Source organism: Rhineura floridana, chromosome 18 (assembly GCF_030035675.1).
Source record: "Rhineura floridana isolate rRhiFlo1 chromosome 18, rRhiFlo1.hap2, whole genome shotgun sequence".
Taxonomy (NCBI): domain Eukaryota; kingdom Metazoa; phylum Chordata; class Lepidosauria; order Squamata; family Rhineuridae; genus Rhineura; species Rhineura floridana.
In genome coordinates this window covers 9,476,159-9,501,876 of record NC_084497.1, presented here as the reverse complement: position 1 = coordinate 9,501,876, position 25,718 = coordinate 9,476,159, and the positions used below count along the sequence as shown (strand labels likewise).

At 47.8% G+C, this 25,718-nt stretch overlaps 2 protein-coding genes across 9 annotated transcripts in view; one reads left to right on the top strand and one right to left on the bottom strand.

Moving 5' to 3' along the window:
* SLC25A42 (solute carrier family 25 member 42) overlaps positions 1–5,481 on the top strand; it is a 42,411-nt gene extending 36,930 nt beyond the window's left edge. For all 6 annotated transcript variants that reach the window (XM_061602169.1, XM_061602170.1, XM_061602171.1 and 3 more), the window contains one exon: positions 1,479–5,481. In XM_061602169.1, the coding sequence (XP_061458153.1) occupies positions 1,479–1,804 (326 nt within the window). In that variant the 3' untranslated portion in view covers positions 1,805–5,481. The remainder of the gene's footprint in view (positions 1–1,478) is intronic.
* On the bottom strand, positions 5,192–25,305 carry TMEM161A (transmembrane protein 161A). 3 transcript variants are annotated; one of them, XM_061602167.1, is made up of 13 exons: positions 25,171–25,304; positions 24,487–24,641; positions 23,735–23,838; positions 21,785–21,865; positions 18,776–18,873; positions 17,705–17,861; positions 15,660–15,811; positions 15,512–15,572; positions 14,418–14,561; positions 11,725–11,838; positions 10,105–10,279; positions 8,860–8,956; positions 5,192–7,569 (listed from the first exon to the last, which is right to left on the bottom strand). In XM_061602167.1, the coding sequence occupies exons 3-13, from the start codon at positions 23,830–23,832 to the stop codon at positions 7,292–7,294; spliced, it is 1,455 nt and encodes a 484-aa protein (XP_061458151.1). In that variant the 5' UTR covers positions 23,833–23,838; positions 24,487–24,641; positions 25,171–25,304; the 3' UTR covers positions 5,192–7,291. The 3 variants fall into 3 exon arrangements, with proteins under 3 accessions (XP_061458151.1, XP_061458150.1, XP_061458152.1); XM_061602166.1 differs by lacking the exon at positions 24,487–24,641; XM_061602168.1 differs by lacking the exons at positions 5,192–7,569; positions 8,860–8,956; positions 24,487–24,641 and adding an exon at positions 8,963–9,909 and having other exon boundaries at positions 25,171–25,305.
* Positions 25,306–25,718: the final 413 nt, after the last annotated feature.

Below are 25,718 nucleotides of genomic sequence, written 5' to 3'. Positions count from 1 at the left end.
GCTTCCCGGGAGACGCATCCGTTTGGCCACTGTGAGATGAGGATGTTGGACTAAATTGGTGCCCTTTTGACCTGGTCCGGTTGGGAAATGCTGATGTTTTTCTGGACAGCTTTAAAAGGTGATTACACGAAATTCATAGAGGATAAGGCTGTCAACGGATGTCACATAGAGGAGGGCCGGGATCTGATTGTCCCAGAGTGCAGGACACGCAATAATGGGCTCAAGTTGCAGGAAGCCAGATTTTGACTGAACATCAGGAAAAACTTCCTAACTGTTAGAGCCATACGACAATGGAACCAATTACCTAGAGAGGTAGCGGGCTCTCCGACACTGGAGGCATTCAAGAGGCAGCTGGACAGCCATCTGTCGGAAATGCTTTGGATTTGGATTTGAATTCCTGCATTGAGCAGGGGGTTGGACTAGATGGCCTTACAGGCCCTTCCAACTCTACTATTTTATGATTCTATGAACGGCTGCTAGCCATGATGGCTAAGTACTGCTTCCATATTTGGAAGCAATCTATCTTTGAATTCCAGCTGGAGGGGGTCACAAGTGGGGGAGAGTTGTGTTGTGCTCAAGTCCTCCATGCTTCCTTCTGGGGGCATCTGGTCTGTCACTGTGAGAACAGGATCCTGGACTAGTTGGGCCCCCTTTGGCTTCATCTGGCTACAAGGCTCTTCTTACATTCTTAACATTTCTGGGAATCCCTGTCCTATGTGGTGAAGTGAAGAGAGATAAATCCCTGTGTGTGTTCTCTGCAGACTCTCACAGCACCCCCATGCACATGTGCACGCACTGGATGCACTGCCTTTTGTGTCACCACATCAGTGCACATGCCTGCTAGCACCCAAGATGGCAGCAGGGGTGTATCACTGCCATCTTGGGTGATGGCAGGCATGCGCACTGATGCAGCAATGCCCGCACCGCAGGGCCGGCGCCAGACATGCTGGGGCCCTTCGGCAAAAGCCTGCCCCAGGCCCCAGCGCTCCCCTTCCGCGATTCGCGCACGGCGAGAGCTTTGGGACTCTGCCATGCCCTTGCTTAACTTACCTTGTTCTGCAGTTGCGCATGCAGCAGTGCCCTTAAGAAAGGTGGCGGCTGAGGTTTCCCTAAGGAGCTGAAGCCTCTGCCGCCATCTTGGTTCATGGCAGGGATGCGAGCGCGCAGCACGCATGCGTGCCATCAGCCAAGATGGCGGCACAGGCTTCAACCCCTTAGGAAAACCTCAGCCGCCATCTTTCTTAAGGGCACCGCTGCGTGCACAATCGCAAAACAAGGTAAGTTAAGCAAGGGAACGGCGGAGCCCTGAAGCTCTCGCCGTGCGATCCGCTGCAGCCATCATGCCGCAAATTGCGGAAGGGGAGCAGAGGGGCCCCTCAGGGGCTCCTGTAGCCTCAGGGGCCCTTGGGCCAGCCCTTGGGCTAGTTGGCGCCAGGCCTGTCTGTATGGTTGTGTACAAACATCTCTTCTTCCTCCAGACCACAGCGGCAGATCGCAGCCCTATCCTGTGGAGCGGCTATTCTTTGGGGCCTGCGCCGGCCTGATCGGGCAGTCCGCCTCCTACCCGCTGGACGTTGTGCGCCGACGGATGCAGACGGCGGGGGTGATGGGCTTCACGTACGGGAGCATCCTCCGCACCATGCGGGACATCATCCAGGAAGAGGGACTCATCCGGGGCCTTTACAAAGGACTCAGCATGAACTGGGTCAAGGGCCCTGTCGCCGTGGGGATCAGCTTCACGACCTTCGACCTCACACAAATCCTCCTCCGTAAATGGGAGCGGGCAGCGAATGTGGAAAGGTAGTGGCCAGCAAGTGGGGTTCATTCGGTACAACGTTTGGTAAGAGGCAGGTGGATATCTCTCCTTCATCCCCCCCGCTCAGAGCAAAAGAGGGTTCTCGTGGTGGAACTGCTTGTGTGCCCCCCCCAGTCCCCCTCCCTCCCTCCATAGCAGCGGCATCCTGCCTTCCCTTTCCCGGAGCTTGGATTTGCAACAGAAAAACCTGCCAGTGTTGACTTCACGCTGTTTCCCACCCACCCAGCTCTTCTTTTTCCACAAAGTGGACGAAACTCCTTTGAATTTCCCATACGGACGACTTTCAGAAGGCTGTAGCTGTACTACTAAGCTGGCTCTTGTTTATGCTGCATCGTCCGCAGCCTCACCTTGCCAAATCCCAGCGACTTCCCTTCGATTCAGTTCATCATCTGTCTTAACTTTTTTTTAAAATGGACTTATCCAGATATTTGAGATGTGGGAAGTGTCTGCCTTCTGCGTCCCACACTGTCTTTCATTTGATAAGGTTTGCTTTCCAAGGCCTGGGATTTACTGGATGGGACCTTCCTCCTCTCTCTTCCTCCCCCCTTTAAAACTCTGCCCAGAACCTTCTGGAAGAGAGCCAACCCTGGGAAGAAAAACCAAAACTGGATCTTTTGCCCCCCCCCGTAGGGTTGATTGGAGGGAGGGACGTATGTCGCTTTGAATTTCCTTGTTGCCGCAAGCAGAGAAGCTCCCAGTTATGAGACTGGATTGGAAATCAAAAGTATTAAAATCGTTGTGTTGCCTTTTGGAGCAGCATTTTTAAATAAGCACACACACGTATTGTCAGGGTTCAAACTTTGGAAGAGAAGGCATGCTCCAGGCCGACTCTACCTGTCTCTCAGTGTTAACCATTACTGCAGGGCAGGTGTGTACAAGCGACTCTTACAAGATCTTCTTGTTTGGGGCTCCCAGCAGCCAGTAGCGATGGTGGTAGGAGTTGGGAGTCCAGCAACGTCGCGAGCGCCGCTGATCTTCCCTGCCCTGCCGTTGGCGGCCAGTGGGCGGGGATGGAGGATGGGAGCTAGAAGTCCAAAGCGTCTAGAGGGCGCCTGGTTGGGGTAGCCGGTTGCCATAGACAGCCGCACGTCCCATCCTGCGCCAGTTCATTCTAGAACAGGGTGGCTGACCTGTTGGACTCCAACCCCAGCAGCCAGGATGGCCAACAGTGAGGGGGGATGATGGGAGTGGTAGTCCAGCAACGTCTATAGGTTAACTCCTTCTCCTCCTCGAAATTCTGCTGAATTAATCTTGCTGTCCCCCCCTCCACCTGTCCGCTATTTCACTGTACTGCTTTGTAACACTTAATGTACACACCTTCCCTCTTGTAGATACTGCAGCTTTTTTTTTTGGCCCGGATGCAAATCTTGAGGCCTTTTACCTCCCCGGACCCCCAAGTATAAAACCACATAAGGAGGGCCCAGAAGATGCCCTTGTGCAGGATGAAGCCCTTTACAGGTCCCGGAGAACACACCCTGCAGCTGTTCCATTTTGTAATCCTGAAATTCTCTGTGCCATCAGTAATTGTGTGACGGGTTGCAGCATGGCTTAGTGGGATTTGTGTGTTGGGGACAGGCAATTTCTCAGGGGTTGTAGAGGCCAGCCGCGTTCTTAAAAATGCTTCTGGATATGCATGCAACCCAAGATCCACAAAACACTTTGTATCTTGGAGAATACCCCAGATTTTGGCATTCTCTCCAGGAGATAATTGCCTCTGCAAGGAAGATGGCTCGCTGATGTGATAAGTCTTAAACGCTGGCTTACTTTTCCCTTTCCGCTTCCACCTGTATGTTAAAAGAGGTCCTAAAGTGAGTAAGACTCTAATAATATCTCTGGGGAGTCTGTTTTCCCTTGTAGTTTGGGTGACAGAGAAGGAAGTTGCTCTAATCTCTAATGTTCTTCAAATGTGGGTCCTCGGACAGTGCGGAACCGCAACTCCCGCTTGACTCTCCTTGCAATAGTAGATGAAATGGCCCTCCCCCCCCCCTCCCCTCCCCCTTTTACTGGAGTCTCCCACGGCCAATCCAACTTCTTCAAAAACCCGAGGGGCCTTCCGCTTCGTCCTGCCCCACTCCTGCCATCGCCTTCACAGTAAACCATTGACCCTCATCTGATCACTTTCAGACACGGAGCTGGCTTTGGTACAACGTGGTGGCAAGAGGTAATTTGGGCAAGTTGTCTTGTCAGCCTTGAGGAGTTTTCTCCCCGAGGCTGCGCCCAGCTGGTTTGGGGGGTTGTGGGCTGCGCTTCCATCTCTCACCCCGTTCCCACAGAGTGAGATCTTCTGGATCAGCAACTGCAGAGCGATGCTTTTCTTCCTTAGAGTCTGACCAGGGCATCCTCTGCAAGGAGGTCTGTCCGGATGAGGCTAGCTGTCTGTCTTCCTGCTACCAACATTCCTCGTAACAGGCAGGGGTGCAGGTTGCCCCCAGGGGCGAAGAGGAACTAACACAATTGGCGGCCGTCCTGCATTAACGCGATGCTACGAAGCTGGGAAATACCTGTGCCCCTCCCGACAAAAGATGGGCTCCCAACTCCTGTCGGCCCCTAGCCACCACGGGGATGATGAGAGGAGTTTGGGAGTCCGGCACCCTCTGAAGAGCCACAGCTGTTTCTCACTCCTGCTCACCAACACGTAAAAGAGGGAGGGAGAGTACTATGGCAGAATAAGTTGTTATCCTGGCAGATAAATTATTGCAGAAAGGAGGTTCCCCTTCGGTTAAAGTTAGGGGCCGTGGCCTTCCAGATGTTGCTGGACCACAATCCCTATTGTTCCTGAGAGCTTGGAAAAGTTACTTTTTTGAACTACAACTCCCATCAGCCCCAGCCAGCATGGCCACTGGATTGGGCTGATGGGAGTTGTAGTTCAAAAAAAGTAACTTTTCCAAGCTCTGTTCCTGACAATGGGCCATGCTGGCTGATGGCAACTGGGAGTCTCAAATACGTGGAGGGCTGCAGTTGGCCCGCCCTCTTTGAAAAGTCACTCTCCTAACGCTGCGACTTTCTACCAGGGGCAGATTCATTCCCCATTAACCTGTCAGTTTGGTTCGCAGGTGCTTGTTCACAGGAGCTAAGCGGTCTTACCCCCACCACCCGTCACTCCGTGACAACAAGAACATTCGACCTAAAATATGCCCAGCCAATTTCTCTGTCGCGGTGGCATACGAGAGAGGTCCTGGTTGACAGCAAGCAGAGACTGTTCTCGGGGGACGGGGGGGTTTCTGTCATCTTTTCTTCCATTACTGATGTCTGCTAAGTTTTTTCAAGGAAACTCTGAACTCCCCAAAACAGTTTGGCTGCAAACAGCGTCTCTCCCCCGCCCCTCACATCCAGTCAGCCCCAATGGCCCTGTTGCAATGGCTACATATTAATGTATGTCTTGGGGGGGGCATAGGGGGTGGGGAAGGCAGATAGCTCTATGCACAGGGACAATCTGTTGTAAAAATGCTGCCTGTCTCTTGAATCAAACACGGACGTGTCAAACGTATATCAGGAGTCTGAACTGTGTGCGTGCGTGTGGATTTTTTTAAATATGGCAAATAGCCCTTTTTATTTCTATACATATATATATATACACACCAAATGTTTATAGCGACATAACTTGTAAAGAGATCTGTGCCAAAAGAGGATGTATATTTAATAATAAAAAGAGATGATTTATCTTATTTTGCGTGTACGTTGTCTCTCTTTAAATCCCACAACAGTGGTTTCTGTCTGCCTTCCCCCCACTATCCCCCTTAGTTCCTGCTATAGGTACTGGAGCAGAGCTGTTTTCAGTATAGTTGGCTATCTAAGGCCAGGACTTTGCAGCAGAAACTGCCCTATCTGCCTGGTCTGGATGTTGGCACTGCTTGTTGGATCGGGGGGGGCGAGAGGGAGAGAGTGCTTTAGAGGAGGGATTGCTCTTTCTCAAGGGCAAAACAACCAAAATCACTCCTAACATTGGCTGTACCTTTAAGAACGTGCTTATGCCCCTCTGCCCAGACAAATAACATGGGGAAACTATGCTTGCGAGCCGGTGTTCCAGGCATCAGAGTGCTGGACTTCTAAATCCATCAGATCTCTTCTCAGACAGAACAGATGGTGGTGCTTTGTTCATTTCTCCCTGGAGGGTCAAAGAGAATGGCTAACCGCTTCATTACAATTAAGACTGAATAGGTCTGGCTTGTGCACGCACCCTTTTTACAGGAGATCTGCTCCGGTCTGAGCCACTGCTCCGTCAGCATCTCTGGCCACCGAAAGATCACGTCTAGGCAGGTCTCTCTGGGGGAGGACTAATTGCCATGTGTCTGAAGCTGTTAACTATTCTCTGGTACTGTCTGCTGAGCTTTCCAGCCCCACTCGAAGCCCCCAAATAACGACAAACAAACTGTCTGGGGACTTCTGAGCTTGCAAGGAGGCAGAAGAGGAAGAAAATATTAAGCCAAAAACCTACATTTCTTTAGCTTGCAAAATTAAGTGTCTAAGGGCAAGAAAACAAAAAGGAACTGGAATTATCCACAATATTTTCCCCACTTGCCACCTTGTACAAACGTCTGCATGTCTCCGCTTCTCTAAAAGCAGCCAGATTTGCTTAGTGAACTGCTGGCCCTGCACCTAGATGAAAACAAGCATCTTGCAACCTCTGGCAGTTGTGCAAAATTCCCTCTAAATTTAGCATCATTATTCTGCCATTGTAACCTTTGCAGGATTTAGTTTTTGTACGCAGCGCAAGGCTTCTGAGATACAAACGCTTTCAAGCATTTTTGCTGTTACAACCATGAGATCTAGAAACCTGATATGAACACTTTTAAGAATCCCCCCCCAGCATCTGATTTAGAAGCTTGTTATAGGAAAACAGAAAGCTGCCTTATACCAAGACAGACCACTGGTCTATCTAGTTCAGCACCATCTACACTGGCTGGAAGTGGCTCTCCAGGATTTCGGACAGCGGACGTTCCCAGGCCTACCTGAAGATGCGGGGAACTGAACCTGGGGCCTGTCGATAGCGTATTATTTTTTTGCAGCCATGAGATCTAGAAACCTGATACAATTTTTTTAATGAAAGCCAAGATGCTCAGGTAACCTATTTCTCGGGTCAGTAACCATACTCTTGTGAATTCCCCCATGCCATTTCAACGCACAGTGTCCTGACAGTGCAAGATCCAAAGGCGTGGGGTAGAAATGGTGACCTGCATCCTCTTGTAAGTACCACTGGCTCTTAGAGGACATCAAACTGGCAGCAGGTGTTAAGAGGGTTGAAATCCGGGCAAACCAACGGGTTTTTCCTTAATGGCACAGCAGAGGAATACAAGTGGGCAGGGAAAGTAAGCGCCCTCACCCCTTCCTAATGGAGAAGGCCCCACACTGCAGCTGACCAACAGCCACAGACCATTGCACCACAAGGGATGTCCAAGCTTCTGCAGGGCGCACAGGAAAGGAGCTCTGTCCGTCTTCCGTCCCATCCTGAGAATGCTTGGAGATCATTCCTTGCAGTTACGATGCAGCCAGGTGCCGGTGGAAATAGAGGCCAAAGAGGGTGGCGATGACTTGGCAGGCAGCCACCCACCAAGTGAAGAAAGAGAGGAGCCCCCGGTAGAAGAGAGGGGTGAAGATTGTGCTGAAGGCGCCGAGGGCCCCGGTGATTTGCTCCACGGTGGCCCGGATGTCCTCCGTTCCTGCCTTGTCTGAGGGAGCATCCTGACGAACAGGAACCGTGTCCACAGCTGGTGACGTCAGGGCAGGCTCTGGGTACAGCCCCCAAGAGTATTCACCTTGAAAAACAGACACACGCACAGATGGAAGTGATGCATGTACAGAAATTCTGATTTACTTGGCTGGTCGCCATGGGTGATCAGGAACTGCATGCAGGCGAGTGAGTAGGCTGGTGGAGGTGGGGCGGCATGCAAACAAAGTGGGCTGCCACAAAGGGGCAGAGCTCTTCTGCCCTCCAACACCAACCTCCAACATGCTAGTGACATTTTTTGGGGGTAGGCTTGTTAACTTTACAATGCTGTTTCAATTACTGCCTGGTTTCCAAGACAGAAATACACACACACACACACACAAAAAATCCTTCTGCCTCTTTCACTTGCTGAATTTATTCTTCCCTGTGCCACTTCTGGGAAGGGGCATGCTTGTATGGGGTGGACAAAAGGGAGAGAGACATCCCCATATCCCCTAAAAGGCATCCCCATCTTTCAGGAGAGAATGCGTTTTCTAAATATTTTATTGATTAGATTTATATCCCGCCCTTCCTCCCAGTAGGAGCCAGGGAGGCATTAAACAGAGGCATCCTGTTATCTCTTACACGCTACAGCATGTGAGATGGAGACAGAGTTAACTTTGCAGACAGTGATCCATGCGCTGGAAACCTCCCAGCTGGATTACTGCAAAGTGTTATATGTGGGGCTGCCCTTGAAGATGACAGAGAAGCTTCAATTAATGCTGAACTTGAATTTTGAAAAGTGCACACAGAATTGTTCGTATTCCACCTATTTTGAAAGACTGGCGTTGGCTGCCTGTCCGCATCAGAGCCCAATTTGAAAGGTGCCGGTGTTTACTTTTTAAAGTCCCAAACCAGGATGGAGAACCTGCAGCCTTCCAGAGACTGTGGGACTCTGATTCCCAGCAGCCCGAGCTGCAAGCATGGCCAATGGTCAGGGACGATGGGACTGGTTGCCTGGCAACATCTGAGGGCCACGGATGTTCCTCAAATTCCTGTGTTGGTGCGTGTCAATAAATGCAACTGCCAGGGCAGCACTAGGGTTGTGGCAAATTCAGAAGTGCAGGGTCCCTTCACAACATCTAAGATTATAGAATAATCTAACCAGTCTTGAATACTGCTTTGGAAGACTCTTCTCAGTGGCTTACACACTCCCCTCTGATTGGCACATGGACGCTGGAGACATAGGAGCCCTGCTGGGATCTAGCTCCCAAAAGACTAAGGGGTCTTAGATGCTCCCCCCCAGCCACCCCTGGACAACTACGCCCCTGCAAGACAGACTACAGCGAGGGGCTTGGCTGCACTGGAGTCCGTTTTTACTCTTCAGTGGTCTCCTTACCAAGTGTTTTGAGGAGTAACGTAGAGTGCAAGGTGAGAAGGATTGGAGCCAGGTATTGCAAGCTGACCACTGTTACGTAGCAGTAGATTCTGGTGATCTGTTTTAAAAAAACCAACAACCACCCCAATCTCAAAAACACAAACACAATCTTGGCAATGTTTATGTTTTGAGGAACTGTACAGCACGATCCTAAACTCTCTTTCTCTCTCTCAGGTGGGTGTCTGGCTTCAGAGCAGAAGGGAGGCACACTTTTGCCAGGGACCAAAGGTGACCAACCTGATCCCATCCAGCAGCCAGACAATGCTGGCTTTTCTTCTTCCCTCTGTGTTCCTTTTTCCTTTCACATCATGTCTATTAGATTATGAGCCTAGGGTGGAGAGGGACTGTCTTATCTCTTAATACCAGGCTGCCGCAGCTCTGGTCCACATCTGCCAAATCTGTCATGGTAGGAGTCCTAATTTGGCCTGCAAAGCTGTTTTCCCCAAACCAGACCCACCTGCCCCACACCTGACGTCACGTGTTGGACAGGTACAGACAGGTAGGCTGGAGCGAGTTCCTCTGTGAGGAAACTGTTTGTGGAGGTGAGCCCTGAAGAAAGCAAGGCAGATGTCAACCCCCATCAGCTGCAATGTGCTACAGAAAGGACTTTGATCAAATTGCAATCTGGCCCACTGAGCCAAAAACGGTCCGCACTCCTGTTTTAATGCATATGCAACACTTAGAACTAGGGGGTTGGACTTGATGGCCTTATAGGGGGTTGGACCTTATAGGGGGTTGGACATGATGGCCTCATAGGCCCCTTCCAACTCTACTATTCTATGATCCTATGATAGAAAATTTGTGGGCATTTTATAAATGTCTTAATATTTTACGGCTGAGATGTTTTTAACTGTTGTGATGTGCCTTCAAGTTGATTACGACTCATGGCGACCCAATGAATCAGAGACCTCCAAGAGCATCTGTCATGAACCACCCTGTTCAGATCTTGGAAGATCAGGTCTGCGGCTTCCTCGATGGAGTCAATCCATCTTGTTTGGCCTTCCTCTGTTTCTACTCCAAACAAACAGCCAAAAAAGGTCAGTTGATAACAATAATGACTGCATTAAGAACAAGATTGCAAGATGGGTTCTTGTGACTTTTTTTTTTTGCACACCTTTAGAAAACTGACCCCTCCCTCCCAAACTGCTTGCACCTGCTTGATGGGTTGGGCAACCCCCCCCACCTCCGTTGTCACCCATGGTGCACCTTCCGCTGGATCTCCAGCACAGCAATCCGGCCAGCCTCCCTCTTCATTTGATCCACCCATTGCTCAGCAAGATTCAGGTAAGCCTGGAGATGGTGCCGGGTGACGGCTAGGCGGAGGAGGCACAGGGCCACAACGGTCCAGAGACGCACAGAATTGTAGGTGGCGTTGGACATGCTGCAAGGGAAGAAAGAGGCTCCCTGAGCAACGGTTTTTCAAGCACGTTCTGGGGTTCCCCAGGAGCTACCTGAGAATCTCAGGCAGAGAATTCCTCATTTAAGAACATAAGAAGAGCCTGCTGGATCAGGCCAGTGGCCCATCTAGTCCAGCATCCTGTTCTCACAGTGGCCAACCAGGTGCCTGGGGGAAGCCCGCAAGCAGGAACCGAGTGCAAGAACACTCTCCCTTCCTGAGGCTTCCAGCAACTGGTTTTCAGAAGCATGCTGCCTCTGACTAGGGTGGCAGAGCACAGCCATCGTGGCTAGTAGCCATTGATAGCCCTGTCCTCCATGAATTGGTCTAATCTTCTTTTAAAGCCATCCAAGCTGGTGGCCATTACTGCGTCTTGTGGGAGCAAATTCCATAGTTTAATCATGCGCTGAGTAAAGAAGTACTTCCTTTTGTCTGTCCTGAATCTTCCAACATTCAGCTTCTTTGAATGTCCACGAGTTCTAGTATTATGAGAGAGGGAGAAAAACTTTTCTCTATCCACTTTCTCAATGCCATGCATAATTTTATACACTTCTATCATGTCTCCTCTGACCTGCCGTTTCTCTAAACTACAAAGCCCCAAATGCTGCAACCTTTCCTCGTAAGGGAGTCGCTCCATCCCCTTGATCATTCTGGTTGCCCTCCTCTGAACCTTTTCCAACTCTATCATATCCTTTTTGAGATGAGGCGACCAGAACGGTACACAGTAAGAGAGGAATCAAGTTACTAGCCCTCAAAGATACAGAAATAACTTTAGAAAGAAATAGGCTAGGAAGCCAAAAGGGGATGCATGAATAAAATCTCTAGTGGTCACTGCCCTCTGGGCTCTTGGGCTAGAAAACTTGAATCAGTTATGCAAAATGTAAAAGAAGAAACCAGGATATATGACGCACTAGAATAGGGCTGGGGAACCTCAGGACCAGGGGGCCAAATGCGGCCCTCCAAATCTGTCTTTGGCCCTCAGGAGTCCCCAGCCACGCCCCTCCCCAGGCCTCCTTTGTACCCTCCTTGACTGTTTGCACTTGGCCTGGATGTGTTCTGGAACTCTGCTAATGCCGTTTGCTTGCCTTGATGGAGGGCAGAGAGGCGGGTGGGTGTAAAATGAATACTTGTCACTCCCCCTTTTGTCTCTGGCCACTGCCAGAGTGGCCCCCAGAAGGCTGCTCAGAAGGCAAGGCGGCCCTCGGACTTGAAAAGGTTCCATGTCCGTGGAGCACACCACGACCGGCCTGCTGGCTGAAGCCCATCTGTTTCCATCCTGGCAAGGAGAGGCGTGACCAGAACTCAAGGCAGAAACACTCAAGGTGTGAAATAGGGCGGGCGAGGGCTATGGCCTGGGAGAGTCTGAAGAGCCAGTGAGAGTGGCCTGCAACCAAATGCCAAAGCAAAACAAAACCCCAACGCTAACTTACATCTGGACTGTCTGTTTGCCCATGGGGGCGTGCAACAAGAGGTCCCGGGAGATGGGCTTGACCCACATCAGCAACACCATCACGGGGGCGAGGAAGCTGGCGTGGAGGAGCAGCCTGCCAGGTTAGGGTGAAGAAGACCGGTTATTTATTTATTCATTGCATTTGTATACCGCCCCATAGCCGAAGCTCTCTGGGCGGTTTACAACAATTAAAAACAAATATACAAATTTTTAAAAAACATATTTTGAAAAGGCCATTTAAAGACACATGCTAAAACGCCTGGGAGAAGAGGAAAGTCTTGACCTGGCGCCGAAAAGATAACAGTGTTGGTGCCAGGTGCACGTCGTCAAAAAGATCATTCCATAATTTGGGGGCCACCACTGAGAAGGCCCTCTCCCTTGTTGCCAGCCTCCCAGATTCCCTCGGAGTGGGCACCCGGAGGGGGGCCTTCGATGTTGAGCGTCGCGTACAGGTAGGTTCATATCGGGAGAGGCATTCCGTCAGGTACTGCGGTCCCAAGCCGTCCCACCGATGCTCCTCACCCGTGTGGTCACTGCCCCCTTCCTCTTTTAACCACACCCCTCCTCTAAACAAACAGCCAAAACGGGTTAGTTTATATTTCAGAGAGATTATTCTGCTTCACCCGCATACACATGTACACACACTGCACCACAATTGCCCAGACGCTTTACAAAAAACGTGAAGGCCATGACAGGCCGAGCCTGAAGGGAGGGGAGCGTTTGATGCAAAGACACCACCTCCCTTTTCCAGGGTGGGGTGCAAAACGTCTCCCAGCTTTTCTCTTGGAGACAGCCATCCCAGCTGCCGGCTAGGTTGGAGGGCAAATATTGCTTCAACACCAAGTGTTTTTTTTTCTTTCAAAGTCAACATTTTACTTTCCCCGCACAACTGAACAGATTTAGGGATGCCCTATGGCACACACAGAGATGTGTTCTTATCAGTATGCCCTGCCCCTTAATCTGCATAGCCGCGCCCTGGGTTCTGTCTCTTGGTCATGCCGCAGCGTGACATAATGCGGAGAACCGGAATCTACACCAGTGGTGGGGAACAGGATCATCGTCTCCACAGGAGAATGGATCACAGCCACCCCCAATGTCACAATGACCACTTTGGTCCGCACGGATTTGCAAGCACGGACAATCAGCTGACCCAGCTTTCCCTTTACCTGCCCCACATCTGACACGGTATGGCTTGGCCAAAACAGCCTTGCTGGCCACATGGGGAGTCTTGGCAGGGCAGATAAGTTACAGAATAAATATGGGAGTCCATCTCTCCCTGAAACAATGCATGGAGGCATTTCTGCATCCACTCACTGCCCACCTCATCCACAAAGGCCACATTCACACCAGACATTTATTCCACTGTTTGTTGTTGTTATGTGCCTCCAAGTTGACTGCGACTTATGGCGACCCTGTGAATCGGTGACCTCCAAGAGCATCTGTCATGAACCACCCTGTTCAGATCTTTGTAAGTTCAGGTCTGTGGCTTCCTTTATGGAATCAACCCATCTCTTGTTTGGCCTTCCTCTTTTTCTACTCCCTTCTGTTTTTCGCAGCATTATTGTCTTTTCTACTGAATCCTGTCTTCTCATGATGTGTCCAAAGTATGATAACCTCAGTTTCATCATTTTAGCTTCTAGTGACAGTTCTGGTTTAATTTGTTCTAACACCTAATTATTTGTCTTTTTCGCAGTCCATGGTATGCGCAAAGCTCTCCTCCGACACCACATTTCAAATGGGTTGATTTTTCTCTTATCCGCTTTTTTCACTGTCCAACTTTCACATCCATACGTAGAGATTGGGAATACCATGGTCTGAATGATCCTGACTTTTTGCGTTTGAGGACTTTTTCTAGTTCTCTCACAGCTGCCCTCCCCAGTCCTAGCCTTCTTCTGATTTCTTGACTATTGTCTCCATTTTGGTTAATGACTGTGCCGAGGTATTGAAAATCCTTGACAAGTTCAATGTCCTCATTGTCAAAGCTACATAAATTTTCTGTTGTCATTACTTTAGTCTTCTTGACGTTCATCTGCAGTCCTGCTGTTGTGCTTTCCTCTTTAACTTTGATCAGCATTCGTTTCAAATCATTACTGGTTTCTGCTAGTAGTACGGTATCGTCTCCATATCTTAAATTGTTGATATTTCTCCCTCCAATTTTCACACCTCCTTCATCTTGGTCCAATCCTGCTTTCCGTATGATATGTTCTGCATATAGATTAAATAAATAGGGTGATTATTCCACTTTAAACAGTCATGGCTTCCCTCAAAGAATCCTGGGAAGTGTTGATTTATAAAAGGTGCTGAAAGCTGTTACAAGACTCCTGTTCCCCTCACGGAGCTACAGCCTCAAGACTTTTCTGGGAAGAGGAAATGACTGTCAAACCACTATGGCAAATTGTAGCTCTGTGAGGAGAATAGGGGTCTCCTAACAACTCTCAGCACCCTTCAGAAACTATATTTCCCAGGATTCTTTGGGGGAAGCCATGACTGTTTAAAGTGGAATAAATGTCTGGTGTGAATGTGACCTTCCTGTGCACATATCCATTTCAACCGCTCCCAAGCGGGAGATTTCTCCTGGGAAGCTCACACCCCCCTTATTTTTTTAGCTGGAAGGCGGCAAATCCTTCCCTCCAAAACGCAACCAGTTGCCCCTCCCGCTAGCCGTTACACAACTGGACCATTGGCCGGTCGGCCGCCATCTTGAGGGCATCTAAATGAGTCTGAGCCAGCCGCAGCCCTGGGAAGGTCAGGCAGGCGCCGATGAAAGAGCAGAGGCCCACCAGGCCCAGTTTGACCGTCAGCTTAGTCACGGGGGTCCTGGAGGGAAGGAACAGAGAAATGGGGTGTGTAAGGCTTACTGAGATACTGGGTTGTACCCAGTGTTAATTCTGCCGAGAGAACACCCACTGAAAGCAATGGGCATGACTAACTTAAGTCGATGCATTTCAATGGGTCGACTCTGAGTAGAACCTAGTTAGGCATGACCCACTATGTCCAGTGGAGCCGAATGAGAATTCAGCTCAGATCTTGGAAAACACATTTTAGCATGTGTTTTTAAATTGTTTTCAGTTTTACATTGTGTTTTTAAATTGTTTTTTGTGTTTTAAAATTTGTATATTTGTTTTTATTGTTTTTAATTGCTGTGAACTGCCCAGAGAGCTTCGGCTATGGGGTGGTATATAAATGTAATAAATAAATAGATAACAAATAAACCCAATATCAGATTTCAGGGAGGAAAGGCCCCATCACAAGAAAAGCTTGGGTAACTCTCCAGAGCCCTTGGCATGCCTCATTTTAGACATTTAATCTCTTTTTAGCCCACTGTTAACGTTTAATTGTCTTTTAAACATTTAAACTCATTTTTAAACTGTTTTTTACTTATAATTTTAATATACTGTATATATATATATATATATATATATATATTATTCGATTTATATCCCGCCCTTCCTCCCAGCAGGAGCCCAGGGCGGCAAACAAAAGCACTAAAACATCATAAAAACAAACTTTAAAACACATTACAACAAAACATCTTCAAAAATGTAACTTAAAAAAAGCTATGAAAACATATTTGAAGATTAAAAATATTTTAAAAAAGAAAATTTAAGAACATATTAAAAAGCATATTAAAAACTATGTTTATAAGCCACTTAGAGGTATATAAATTTTGTTAAACAAATAAATAAATAGTTAAATCTCCATTTAGGAGGCGAAGAGATGGCAGAAACAATACTGGGTAGGGTTTAAGATTGCAGAGGTCCACTTACGTCCATTCCCAACCTTGCTCCTTTAAGAAGACCTCCAGGTTGTCCGTGACGCTGGTCAGCCCTGCAGAGATGAGAGAAAGGGCACATTAGAATCATTGCTTCATGGCTCGGATCTGGCCCGCAGGCTGCTAGTCCCTAACTCACCCACCTGCGTCGAGGCCAAATTCAAGGTAGTCTTCGCGGACGACGAGGACCACCATGGCAACCAGGAGGAAGAAGGTGGCGAAGGCGAGGCAAACGGCACGCTCGCCCCCCTCCTTGGAGCGGAAGTAATGGCGCATCACCATGTAAAAGATTTTGCTGGAGAGGTTTGTGCTAAGGTTGTAACACAAAGGAGATTCTTATTGTTTAACTTTTGGGATTATTTCCAGACTGGAGGACCTCTCCTCTACACCCTAACTTCTCTTGCAAAATTGTTGCTTGGGTTACAAGGCCTTGGGTTCTACTCAAAGCAGACCCACTGAAATTAACGTACCCAATTTAGTCATGCCGATTAATTTTAATCGGTCTACTGTGAACAGCAGCGTAGTGGCAAATTCAGAAGTGCAGGGTCCCTTCATGATAGTTTTCTCTCATCTCCTTTGTTCTCCATGTCGTCTCCAAGTCCACACTCCACTACAACAGACATCCCTAAGAGCCAATCAGTCTGTACGTTAGCTACTGAGAAGAGTCTTCTCAGTGGCTCATACACTCATGATGATTAGCTCATACACAGGGACTTGGCTGGGATTCTCCTCCCAATAAAGTAACAAGTCTATGACCCATCAAGACCCCAGACAACTACACCCTTGACTCTGAGTAGGACTAACATTGCATATAACCCACTGTCTATACCTGCAACAGAATGAGGTGGTACAAGCTGTGAGTGGTAGACTGTACCACTTGCAGACTGCAGTGGGGGGAATTTTTTTAGCCCCCACCCCAAGTTATCTCTCTCTCCACTGATATTAGGCAGGCACTATATTGTTTTCTGGGCCGGCTAAAAACTCTTCTGCTACAGCAAGCCTGCCCAGGTTTGAAACTTTTAACATGCTCATCTTGATATGTGATTTTAATAAGTGCTTTATAATTACTGGTTTTATTTTATATTTTAATTTATTCATGTTTTTAATGTTTCTTTTCATTGGTGGTTGCTATAACTTTCTAAAGACTGTTTATTGCAAACCCCTTAGAGCAGTGGAGCCTAGCTTTTTTCATCCCACGGATGACTTGAAAACTGCTGAGGATCTTGGTGGACCACTTAAAGATTGTTCTGCCTGCCCTCCAAACAAAACAACAGGTTCTGTAACACACATACAAACGCAATGGATTGAGCCCAACTAACTTCTACTCAGAGTAGGCCCACTGAAATTAATGGATCTATTTAGTCATGTCCTTTATTTAATGGGTCTGCTCTGAGCAGGACTAGCAATTGAATGCCACCCTCAAATTGCATAATCTGGGCTGCCCGGTTGCAGAATTTATTTATTTTTAAACCAGCACATTAATGATTACTTTCCTTTGATTTCCAAAGCAGTAGCAATACTGTTCTGTTGTACTTTATAAAAAAAAATCCTCTGTATACTTATTTGAGAGCAATCCCATCAAACCCAGTAAGGCCAGCTTCTGAACAGACATGCGTAGAGCTGGAAATTATAATCTGAGGTAGCTAAACTGAAAATCAAACCACGGCCGTCTGTATTCCAGATGACTTCTCGCTGGCTCCACCCATTTCCAGCTGTGGCTCTGCCCACCGGCAGACACGCAGCTCCCAACGGATCGCCCTCAACAAAATAAAATCAGCTGCCCACCCTTGCTTTATAGCGTCAGAGGAAAACTAATTATATAAAGCATTATACAAACGCTAACCAATAGTTAATTGCTAGGAATATCGGAGGCTGCCTCGTATTGAGCCAGGCCATTGGTCTATTGAGGTCTGTAATGTCTACACTGACTGGCAGCAAGGTTTATATGTTTATTAAATTTATATCCCGCCCTTGCTCCCAGGAGGAGCCCAGGGTGGTTTCAGGCAGGAGTCTTTACCCCAGCCCTGTCTGGAGATGTCGGGGATTGAAACTGGGCCCTTCTGCATGCAAACCAAAGGCTCAACTGCTCAACTACGACTCTTCCCCGAAAAGAAGAGCCTCCATAGCTCAGCAACGGAAGCAAGCGAGATGGGGAATAGGCCGCGAGGTCTCCGGGGATGACGGATACACGGAGAAGACGACTGTCAGCAGGCACCAGAGGATCCCAATGTTGGCTTCTTTCGGGGGGTCCACCAGGCAGTAGTAGCCTTCAGTGAAGAGGTAGACCACAGCGGCATACATTGCAAAGTCCACGTACCACTGATATTCCAGGAAATAGCACAGGACTAAGCAGAAAGGAGAGAGACGGTCTTGTTGTGACCTCCAGGGAATTACAGTTCAAGTGACAGAGATGAACCCTAAGCCTTCAGAGGGAGTGCAACCCCATCCAGAACACATTACTTGCCTATCTCCCGGACACAGGAACCACCCACCCAAAGAGCCTCCATCTTCCCAGGATTCAAGCCCTCATCTGACCCTCAAATTCCTAATGAGCGCTCCCAGTGGCTTTATGTACATGTTAAAGAGCACTGGGGAAAGGACTACCTTGAGGAACCCCATAGCACAAGTGCAGGGGGCCAAGGAGTACTCGCCCAGTGCTTCTCTCTGAACACGGCCCTATAGATCAGAACGGAATGACCGTAGTACCGTGCCCCCAATACCCATCCTACTGAGTTGGTCCAGGAGGACACCACGGTCAGTGGTATCAAATGCTGCTGAGAGATCAAGCAGAAGTAACGTCGCACTCCTCCTATCTATGAAGGCCATCCACAAGGGCAGCCAAGGCTGCTTCAACTCCAAAACTGGGTCTGAATGCAGATTGTAGCGGCTGCAAGTAATCAGTCTCATGCAGGGTGCAGCAAGTGGCGGCCAGCTTGCTTGTTTAGGGAGAAATTGGGCAGAATCATTGCACGCCCTCTGATCTACACTGGTAAAAAGGGCAAGAAACTTTGCTTCCATTTGAAAAAGCAAAACATTTAAAGGAAGAAAACCTTGGGGGGTATCCCCAGACCCTCACAAGCCCTCCTTGTCTCCAAAGCTGTTGGGGGAAAATAGGGTACTCCTCCTGGCCCACCCTTTACACCAAAGAGATTTAATTGTTGTAAACCACCCAGAGAGCTTCAGCTATGGGGTGGTAAACAAATGTAATAAATAAAATAAAAGAGATGAAGCTTCGAGAATCCACCCTCCACCGATTTACCCAGAGCGTCCACAGCGGTGATGGGGCTGCTCTCCAGGCGCAGATCTATATCTCTGGGAACGGATGAAGGCTTGTCCTCTGTGACTCCATTGATCCTTCTGTTAGAGACAGACAGTCAGAAGCAAGCAGCGATCATTCCTCACTGCTAACACTGGCCCCATCCACACCATACATTTAAAGCACTATGATACCACTTTAAACAGTGATGGCTTCCCACAAAGAATCCTGGGAACTGTACTTTGTTAAGATTGCTGACAGAGCCCCAATTCTCAGAGTGGTTTAACCGCCAGTCCCTTTACCTAGAGAACTCTGCGGATTGTAGCCCCATGAGGGGAATAGGGGGTCTCCTAACAACTTTCAGCACCCTTCAAAAAACTACAATTCCCAGGATTGGTTGGGGAAAGCCAAGACTGTTTAAAGTGCCATAATAGTGCTTTACATTTGTAGTGCAGATAGGGTTAGGCCTAGTGCAAAGGGATATTATAACCTGAGGGTTGCATCCAACTAAATTTAGTCAGAGCAGATCCACTGAAATTGATGGACCTACATTAGTCATTTCTATTAATTTCGAAGGGTCTACTCTGAGCACCACTAACATTAGCCCTACTCAGAGTAGACCCTTTGAAAGTAATGGACTTGACTAACTGAGGTCCATCAATTTTAGTGGGTCTGTTGGTGTTATATGCCTTCAAGTCGATTACAACTTATGGTGACCCTATGAATCAGTGACCTCCAATAGCCTTTGTTATAAACCACCCTGGTCAGATCTTGTAAGTTCAGGTCTGTGGCTCCCTTGTTTGGACTTCCTCTTTTTCTACTCCCTTCTGTTTTTCCCAACATTATGGTCTTTTCTAGTGAATCCTGTCTTCTCATGATGTGTCCAAAGTATGATAACCTCAGTTTCATCATTTTAGCTTCTAGTGATAGTTCTGGTTTAATTTGTTCTGACACCCAAGTATTGGTCTTTTTCACAGTCCATGGTGTGCACAAAGCTCTCCTCCAACACCACATTTCAAATGAGTTGATTTTTCTCTTATCCGCCTTTTTCACTATCCAACTCTCACATCCATACATAGAGATCGAGAATACCATGGTCTGAATGATCCTGACTTTGGTGTTCAGTGATACATCTTTGCATTTGAGGACCTTTTCTAGTTCTCTCATAGCTGCCCTCCCCAGTCCTAGCCTTCTTGACTATTGTCTCCATTTTGGTTAATGACTGTGCCGAGGTATTGATAAACCTTGACAAATTCAATGTCCTCGTTGTCAGCTTTAAAGTTACATAAATCTTCTGTTGTCATTACTTTAGTCTTCTTGACGTTCATCTGTAGTCCTGCTTTTGTGCTTTCCTCTTTAACTTTCATCAGCATTCGTTTCAAATCATTACTGGTTTCTGCTAGTAGTACGGTATCGTCTGCATCACCATGTTTCTATCTCCTTTTGCTTTTGCTTTCCTTCTCTCTTTAACAATTTTAAGAGTTTCTTCAGTCATCCATTGAGGTCTTTCTCTCTTTTTAACGAGAGGTATTGTCTTTTTGCATTCTTCCCTGATCATGTCCCTGACTTCAGTCCATAGTTCTTCTGGTTCTCTGTCAACTACGTTTAAAGCCTCAAATCTGTTCCTTATTTGATCTTTATATTCTTCTGGGATGTTATTTAAATTGTATTTTGGCATTATGATTGCTTTGTTGGTCTTCTTTAGCTTTACTCTGATTTTCGATACGACCAGTTCATGATCTGTACCACAGTCTGCTCCTGGTCTTGTTTTTGCTGAAAGTATGGAACTTCTCTATCTTCTGCTTCCAATTATATAATTGATTTGATTCCTGTATTGACCATTTGGTGATATCCACGTGTATAGTTGTCTTTTCGGTTGCTCAAAAAATGTGTTCGCAAGAAACAGTTTATTGGCTTCACAGAGTTCAATAAGTCTTTCTCCTGCTTCGTTTCTCCTAAGCCCCATTTTCCCACAATTTCTAGTTCTTCTCTGTTCCCTACTTTTGCGTTCCTGGCCCCCATGATTATCAGAACATCCTGTTTTGGTGTGTGATCAATTTCTTCCTGTACTTCTGCATAAAATCTCTCCATTTCCTCTTCTTCTGTGTTTGCCATTGGAGTGTAGACTTGGATGATGGTTATGTTAATAGGTTTCCCATTTAATCTCATTGATAAAACTCGCTCAGACTGTGCGTTGTAGCTCCTAATTGCTTTTGCTACATCACTTCTCACTATTAGAGCAACCCCGTTTCTTCTTAATTTATCATTTCCTACATAAAATATTTTGAGTTGCCTGATTGAAAATGTCCCATTCCCATCCATTTTAATTCACTCACGCCAAGTAATGTTGATACGCTCCATTTCTTGCTTGACAATTTCTAACTTTCCCTGCTTCATGCTTCTCACATTCCATGTTCCTGTTGTGTGCGTCGTACAACTCCAGACTCTCCTTTTGCATCGGTGCGCATCAGCCTCTGGGCTTCCTTTTGGCTGTGACCCAGCTGCGTCATTAGTCACAGCACTACTCGTACTTGTCCTTTGTTCTTCCCCAGTAGACCCTGAATGCCATCTGACCTGGGAGTCTCATCTTCCAGCACTATCTCGTGTTGCATTTTGGATACTCTGTTCATAGGGTTTTCATGGCAAGAGGTATTCAGAGGGGTTTACCATTGCCTTCCTCTGAGTCTAACTTAACTCTAACTTAATTGGATGCATTGCTATTTTTTTATTATTTAAGTAATTAACTGCTTTACAAAAAAAACTCTCTAGGCAGCTTACAAGCTATCTTAACACATTAAAAAAATCAGTTGACCTGATCCCCCCCCCCCAAGTATAGTGTTCTTGGACCAGGCTGGCCAGGGCTGAAGGGAGTTGGAAGGCACTCGATTGGGGTAGACTGATCTAGACTTTCCACACTTTTTGTGGTGTGCGGTCTGTGTGTGCGAGATTGAACCCCACCCACCATGCCAATTTGACAGCCAAGATGGCCGCCCTCCCGCCAACTTCACTCACCGCTCCCGCTTCCCTTTCAGCTTGTGCTTCCCAGCGAGGACAAAGAGCTCCTCTTCCGACGGGTGCTTGAAGCGATGCAAGCTGGTGGGAGTGAAGGGGAAAGAGGTTACAGACCGGACAGACTGCGGGCTGAAGGCAGCATCAATCTTACCTGGAGGGGACCCGCTGGAATTAACGGAGAAGACTGACTTCGCTCCATTAATTCCAATGGGTCTACTTCTCAGTAAGACTTAGTTGGATGCCACCTGCTCGTTCTTCTCACTCAAGACATTTGGGATGCATATTGGTTTGTTATTAAACTTCTCAGTTTTTCTTTGGATTTCAAAATTTAGAAAAATAGAGCAGGGGAGAGAAGGAGAGAGAGTACCCTTTTTCTAGGTTTGCAGTCATGAATTTCATCATTTAAAATGACCATTGTTATTAAAGAAGGAAAATTTTTAAATCTGCTGCCTTTTTTCTTTAAAAAATAAAAATGTCCCACAACAACTTGTTGACTGCATCTCCCAGACAGCCATCAGAGTGTCACTATTTTGCGGGAAAGATTCAGGTGCATGCCGAAATTTTATAGGTTTGTGCAATTAAAGTGGATGGAAGCGCTCTATTACCCTAGCACTTGGGGGGGGGGAGAAGCCAAGAGGCCTGAAGGACCATTTTTGGCCCTCTAACCCAGAGGTTCCCCTTGCCTGCCCATATGAAAAAAAACCCACTTTTTAAAAAATTGACTTTTTGCAACGGGGAAAGAGATGGGGAAATGCGTTGAACAATGTACAATGAATGAATGTTTAACAGGAATACCCTGCAGGCAAATCAGGACGTATGCTCAATAAGGGCTGGACATAGGCTAACCAAGCAAGCAAATCCCCTCTGTTCAGCACTGGTTAGGCCTCATCTTGAGGACTGCATCCAGTTCTGAATACCGCACTTTAAGAAGGATGCAGACAAACTGGAAAGGGTTCAGAGGAAGGAAATGAGGATAATCAGGGGACTGGAAACAAAGCCCTATGAGGAGAGACTGAAAGAACTGGGCATGTCTAGCCTGGAGAAGAGAAGACTGAGGGGAGAGATGATAGCACTCTTCAAAGACTTGAAAGGTTGTCACATAGAGGAGGGCCAGGATCTCTTCTCGATCGTCCCAGAGCGCAGGACACGGAATAATGGGCTCAAGTTGCAGGAAGCCATATTTCGACTGGACATCAGGAAAAACTTCCTAACTGTTAGGGCAGTACAACAATGGCACCAATGACCTCAGGAGGAGGTGAACTCTCCAACCCTGGAGGCCTTCAAGAGGCAGCTGAACAGCCATCTGTCGGGAATGCTTTGATTTGGATTCCTGCATTGAGCAGGGGGTTGGACTTGATGGCCTTATAGGCCTCTTCCAACTCAACTATTCTATGATTCTAAGTCCTTGAAAGGTTGCCACACAGAGGGTGGCCAGGATCTCTGCTCAAATTACAGGGAGCCAGATTTGAACTGAACATCAGGAAAAACTTCCTGTTAGAGCGGTACGACCATGGAACCAATGACCTTGGCAGGTGGTGGCCTCTCCAGCACTGGAGACCTTCAAGAGGCAGCTGGACAGGCACCTGTCAGGGAGGCTTTCATTTGGATTCCTGCATTCAGCAGGGGGTTGGACTTGATGGCCTTAGAGGCCCCTTCCAACTCGACTATTCTTTGATTCTATGAAATCAGGTATGAATGCTGAATGATCAGGTTGTCTGCCCCTGACTTGAAGTAAATTCAGGGGTATCCTTTGCCCTTGAGGATATGTACGGAGGTTTGCAGCCGGAATCACAGAGGCACGGGTGGCTGAATACATTTTCAGTGCCCACAAGGCTGAATGTGGGAGCCTCCAACTTCCCTCCCCCCATATTAAAATACTAGTATTAAAACAATTTTGACTATTTGCTACACCTTCATGGCATTTCTCAGCCCCCAGCGGGTTTACAGTACCTTCCGTTGCAAAGGAGCCACCGGGCAAACGACCAGTGAGGTGCCATTTTCTGCATGATGCTGGCCACGAGCAAGGAGACCACCAGTTGCACCCCCATCACTGCCTGCCAATTAGAAACAGAGGAATGTAGAAAGTTGCCCAATTCCAAGCCAGGGTGCCAGGCAGATCGTCTTTTCTAGCCCTACCCAGAGGGGACCTTCTGCATGCAGGCACTTCCCCTAAAAAAGTAAAGTACTAGTCCTCATGGTTCTAAGTGAAGAGCTAATTTAAATAGGAAGCTGCCATGTGCCAAGTTCTAGATAAAAGTAGTCTACACTCACTGGTAGCGGCTTCCCAGGCAGGGGTCTTTCTCAGCCCTAACTGGAGATGGCGGGGACTGAAGCTGCATGCAAAGCAAACCACTGAGCAATAATCTTTTCTTTGAAAATAAAGCAAGATTCTAGTCCTCACCGTTCTGAATAAAGGGCTGCTTAAATAGAGATATAGGAAGCTGCCTGAGAGCAAGTCAAACCCTTTAGTTCCCCCAAGGCTTTCAGTGTTTACTCCTCCACTTTTGAAGGATTAAGCCCCCTTCAGTTCCTGCATCAGTCGACCAATGGCTGGTTCTTTTAAAGCCACCTTTCTAGTTTTTGTTCGTTTATTTGTATTTTTGTCGTTTTTCCCAAGGTGGATACTTGTTCCAGCTAACCGATTGCTGGCTCACATTTTTGGCTCGCTTGCAACATATTTTTGGAAATCACTCTCTGCTCACCCCCTCCTCCAGATCTCAGATTTGAACCTCCCTGCAGCTGTGGCTAAAACGTGGACACCATATAGGGCGTCAGGAGGCTAGGTTCGCTTCCGTTCTATTTTAAGAGCAAGAATCTGATGTCCGGCTGCGGGGCTTCAACAGTGCTACAAACCAGCCTAAAAAATAAAGGGGGGGGGGAGGAAGGGAAGGAAACTGTCTCACGCCTCCACACAGTAGTAAGATGTTATTTTACCTTGCACCAAGGTAAATTTATATTCTAGCATAAATTTCTCTCTTGAGGGTCACCAAAGCCCTCCAGGCCCATCTTGTAGCAGCAGCAGGAGGAAGAACCACACAAGGTTCATGTTAAAAAACAACCCCCCACACACAAAAATCCAGAATGGGAGGTATCCCTTTTCAAGCTGCTAGTCCTCATGGACAAGCAGACAGGAGGGGGGAAAAAACTAGAAGTGCACAAGAGGCATCTCCAGTTAGGTCTGAGGAAGCCACCTCCCCGGTTTGAGATTCTGGAGAGATGTTGCCAAGCCACTGGATCAGAAAGGACCAAACGTCTGATTCAGTATGAAGTCAGCTCTTTCTTCAGACCCACAATGACCCCCCCGCCGGACACCTAAGCCCTACCACCTCTCAGAGCACTGCTGGAAGGCGGGTAGGACTATACCACATATATTTAAAAAAACTCACCATTTTCATGGAGGGTCACTAGCAAAACCCCCACACGCGCACCCCAAAAAGAGGGAGGGGGCAATCCCAGATCAAAGGAATGCAAGTTTGCTTGTACTTCTGATCTTGTGGGAAAAGAAGGCGTGGAGGGCCCTCCCAGCCAATCACAACCGGGCCCTGCCTCTGATTGCCAGCCAACGACCCAATAGCAAAGCAAAAGAAGAGATAGGCGGGGCTTTGTCGTCCCTGCCCCCTTTCCCCCCCACTCTAAAGGCAGAGCTCACCTGTTTCCGGGTTTCAGCGGCCTTGCCAGGCGCGTTGCATGCTGGGGCTTGCAGTTTTCCTGCCCGGGATGGCTCGTGGAAGTTGAACAGGGAGAAGAGTTCATTGCTTGCCCTCTGCAAAAATGCAATAAGAGTTTTCGTGCAGTTGGGACTCCTCTCTCTCTCTCTCTCTCTCTCTCTCTCTCTCTCTCTCTCTCTCTCTCTCTCTCTCTCTCTCTCTCTCTCCTCCCTGCAAATCACACAAACACACCCACCCTTTTGCAGAGGAGAAATAAGTCGTGTTTG

Coding starts and splice junctions, on each gene's coding strand:
- TMEM161A (XM_061602166.1), bottom strand. Junction 17,862..18,775: donor CACCGCTGTGGACGCTCTGG/GTAAATCGGTGG, acceptor CTTTCTGCTTAG/TCCTGTGCTATTTCCTGGAA. Junction 14,562..15,511: donor GAGCAAGGTTGGGAATGGAC/GTAAGTGGACCT, acceptor CCTTCCCTCCAG/GACCCCCGTGACTAAGCTGA.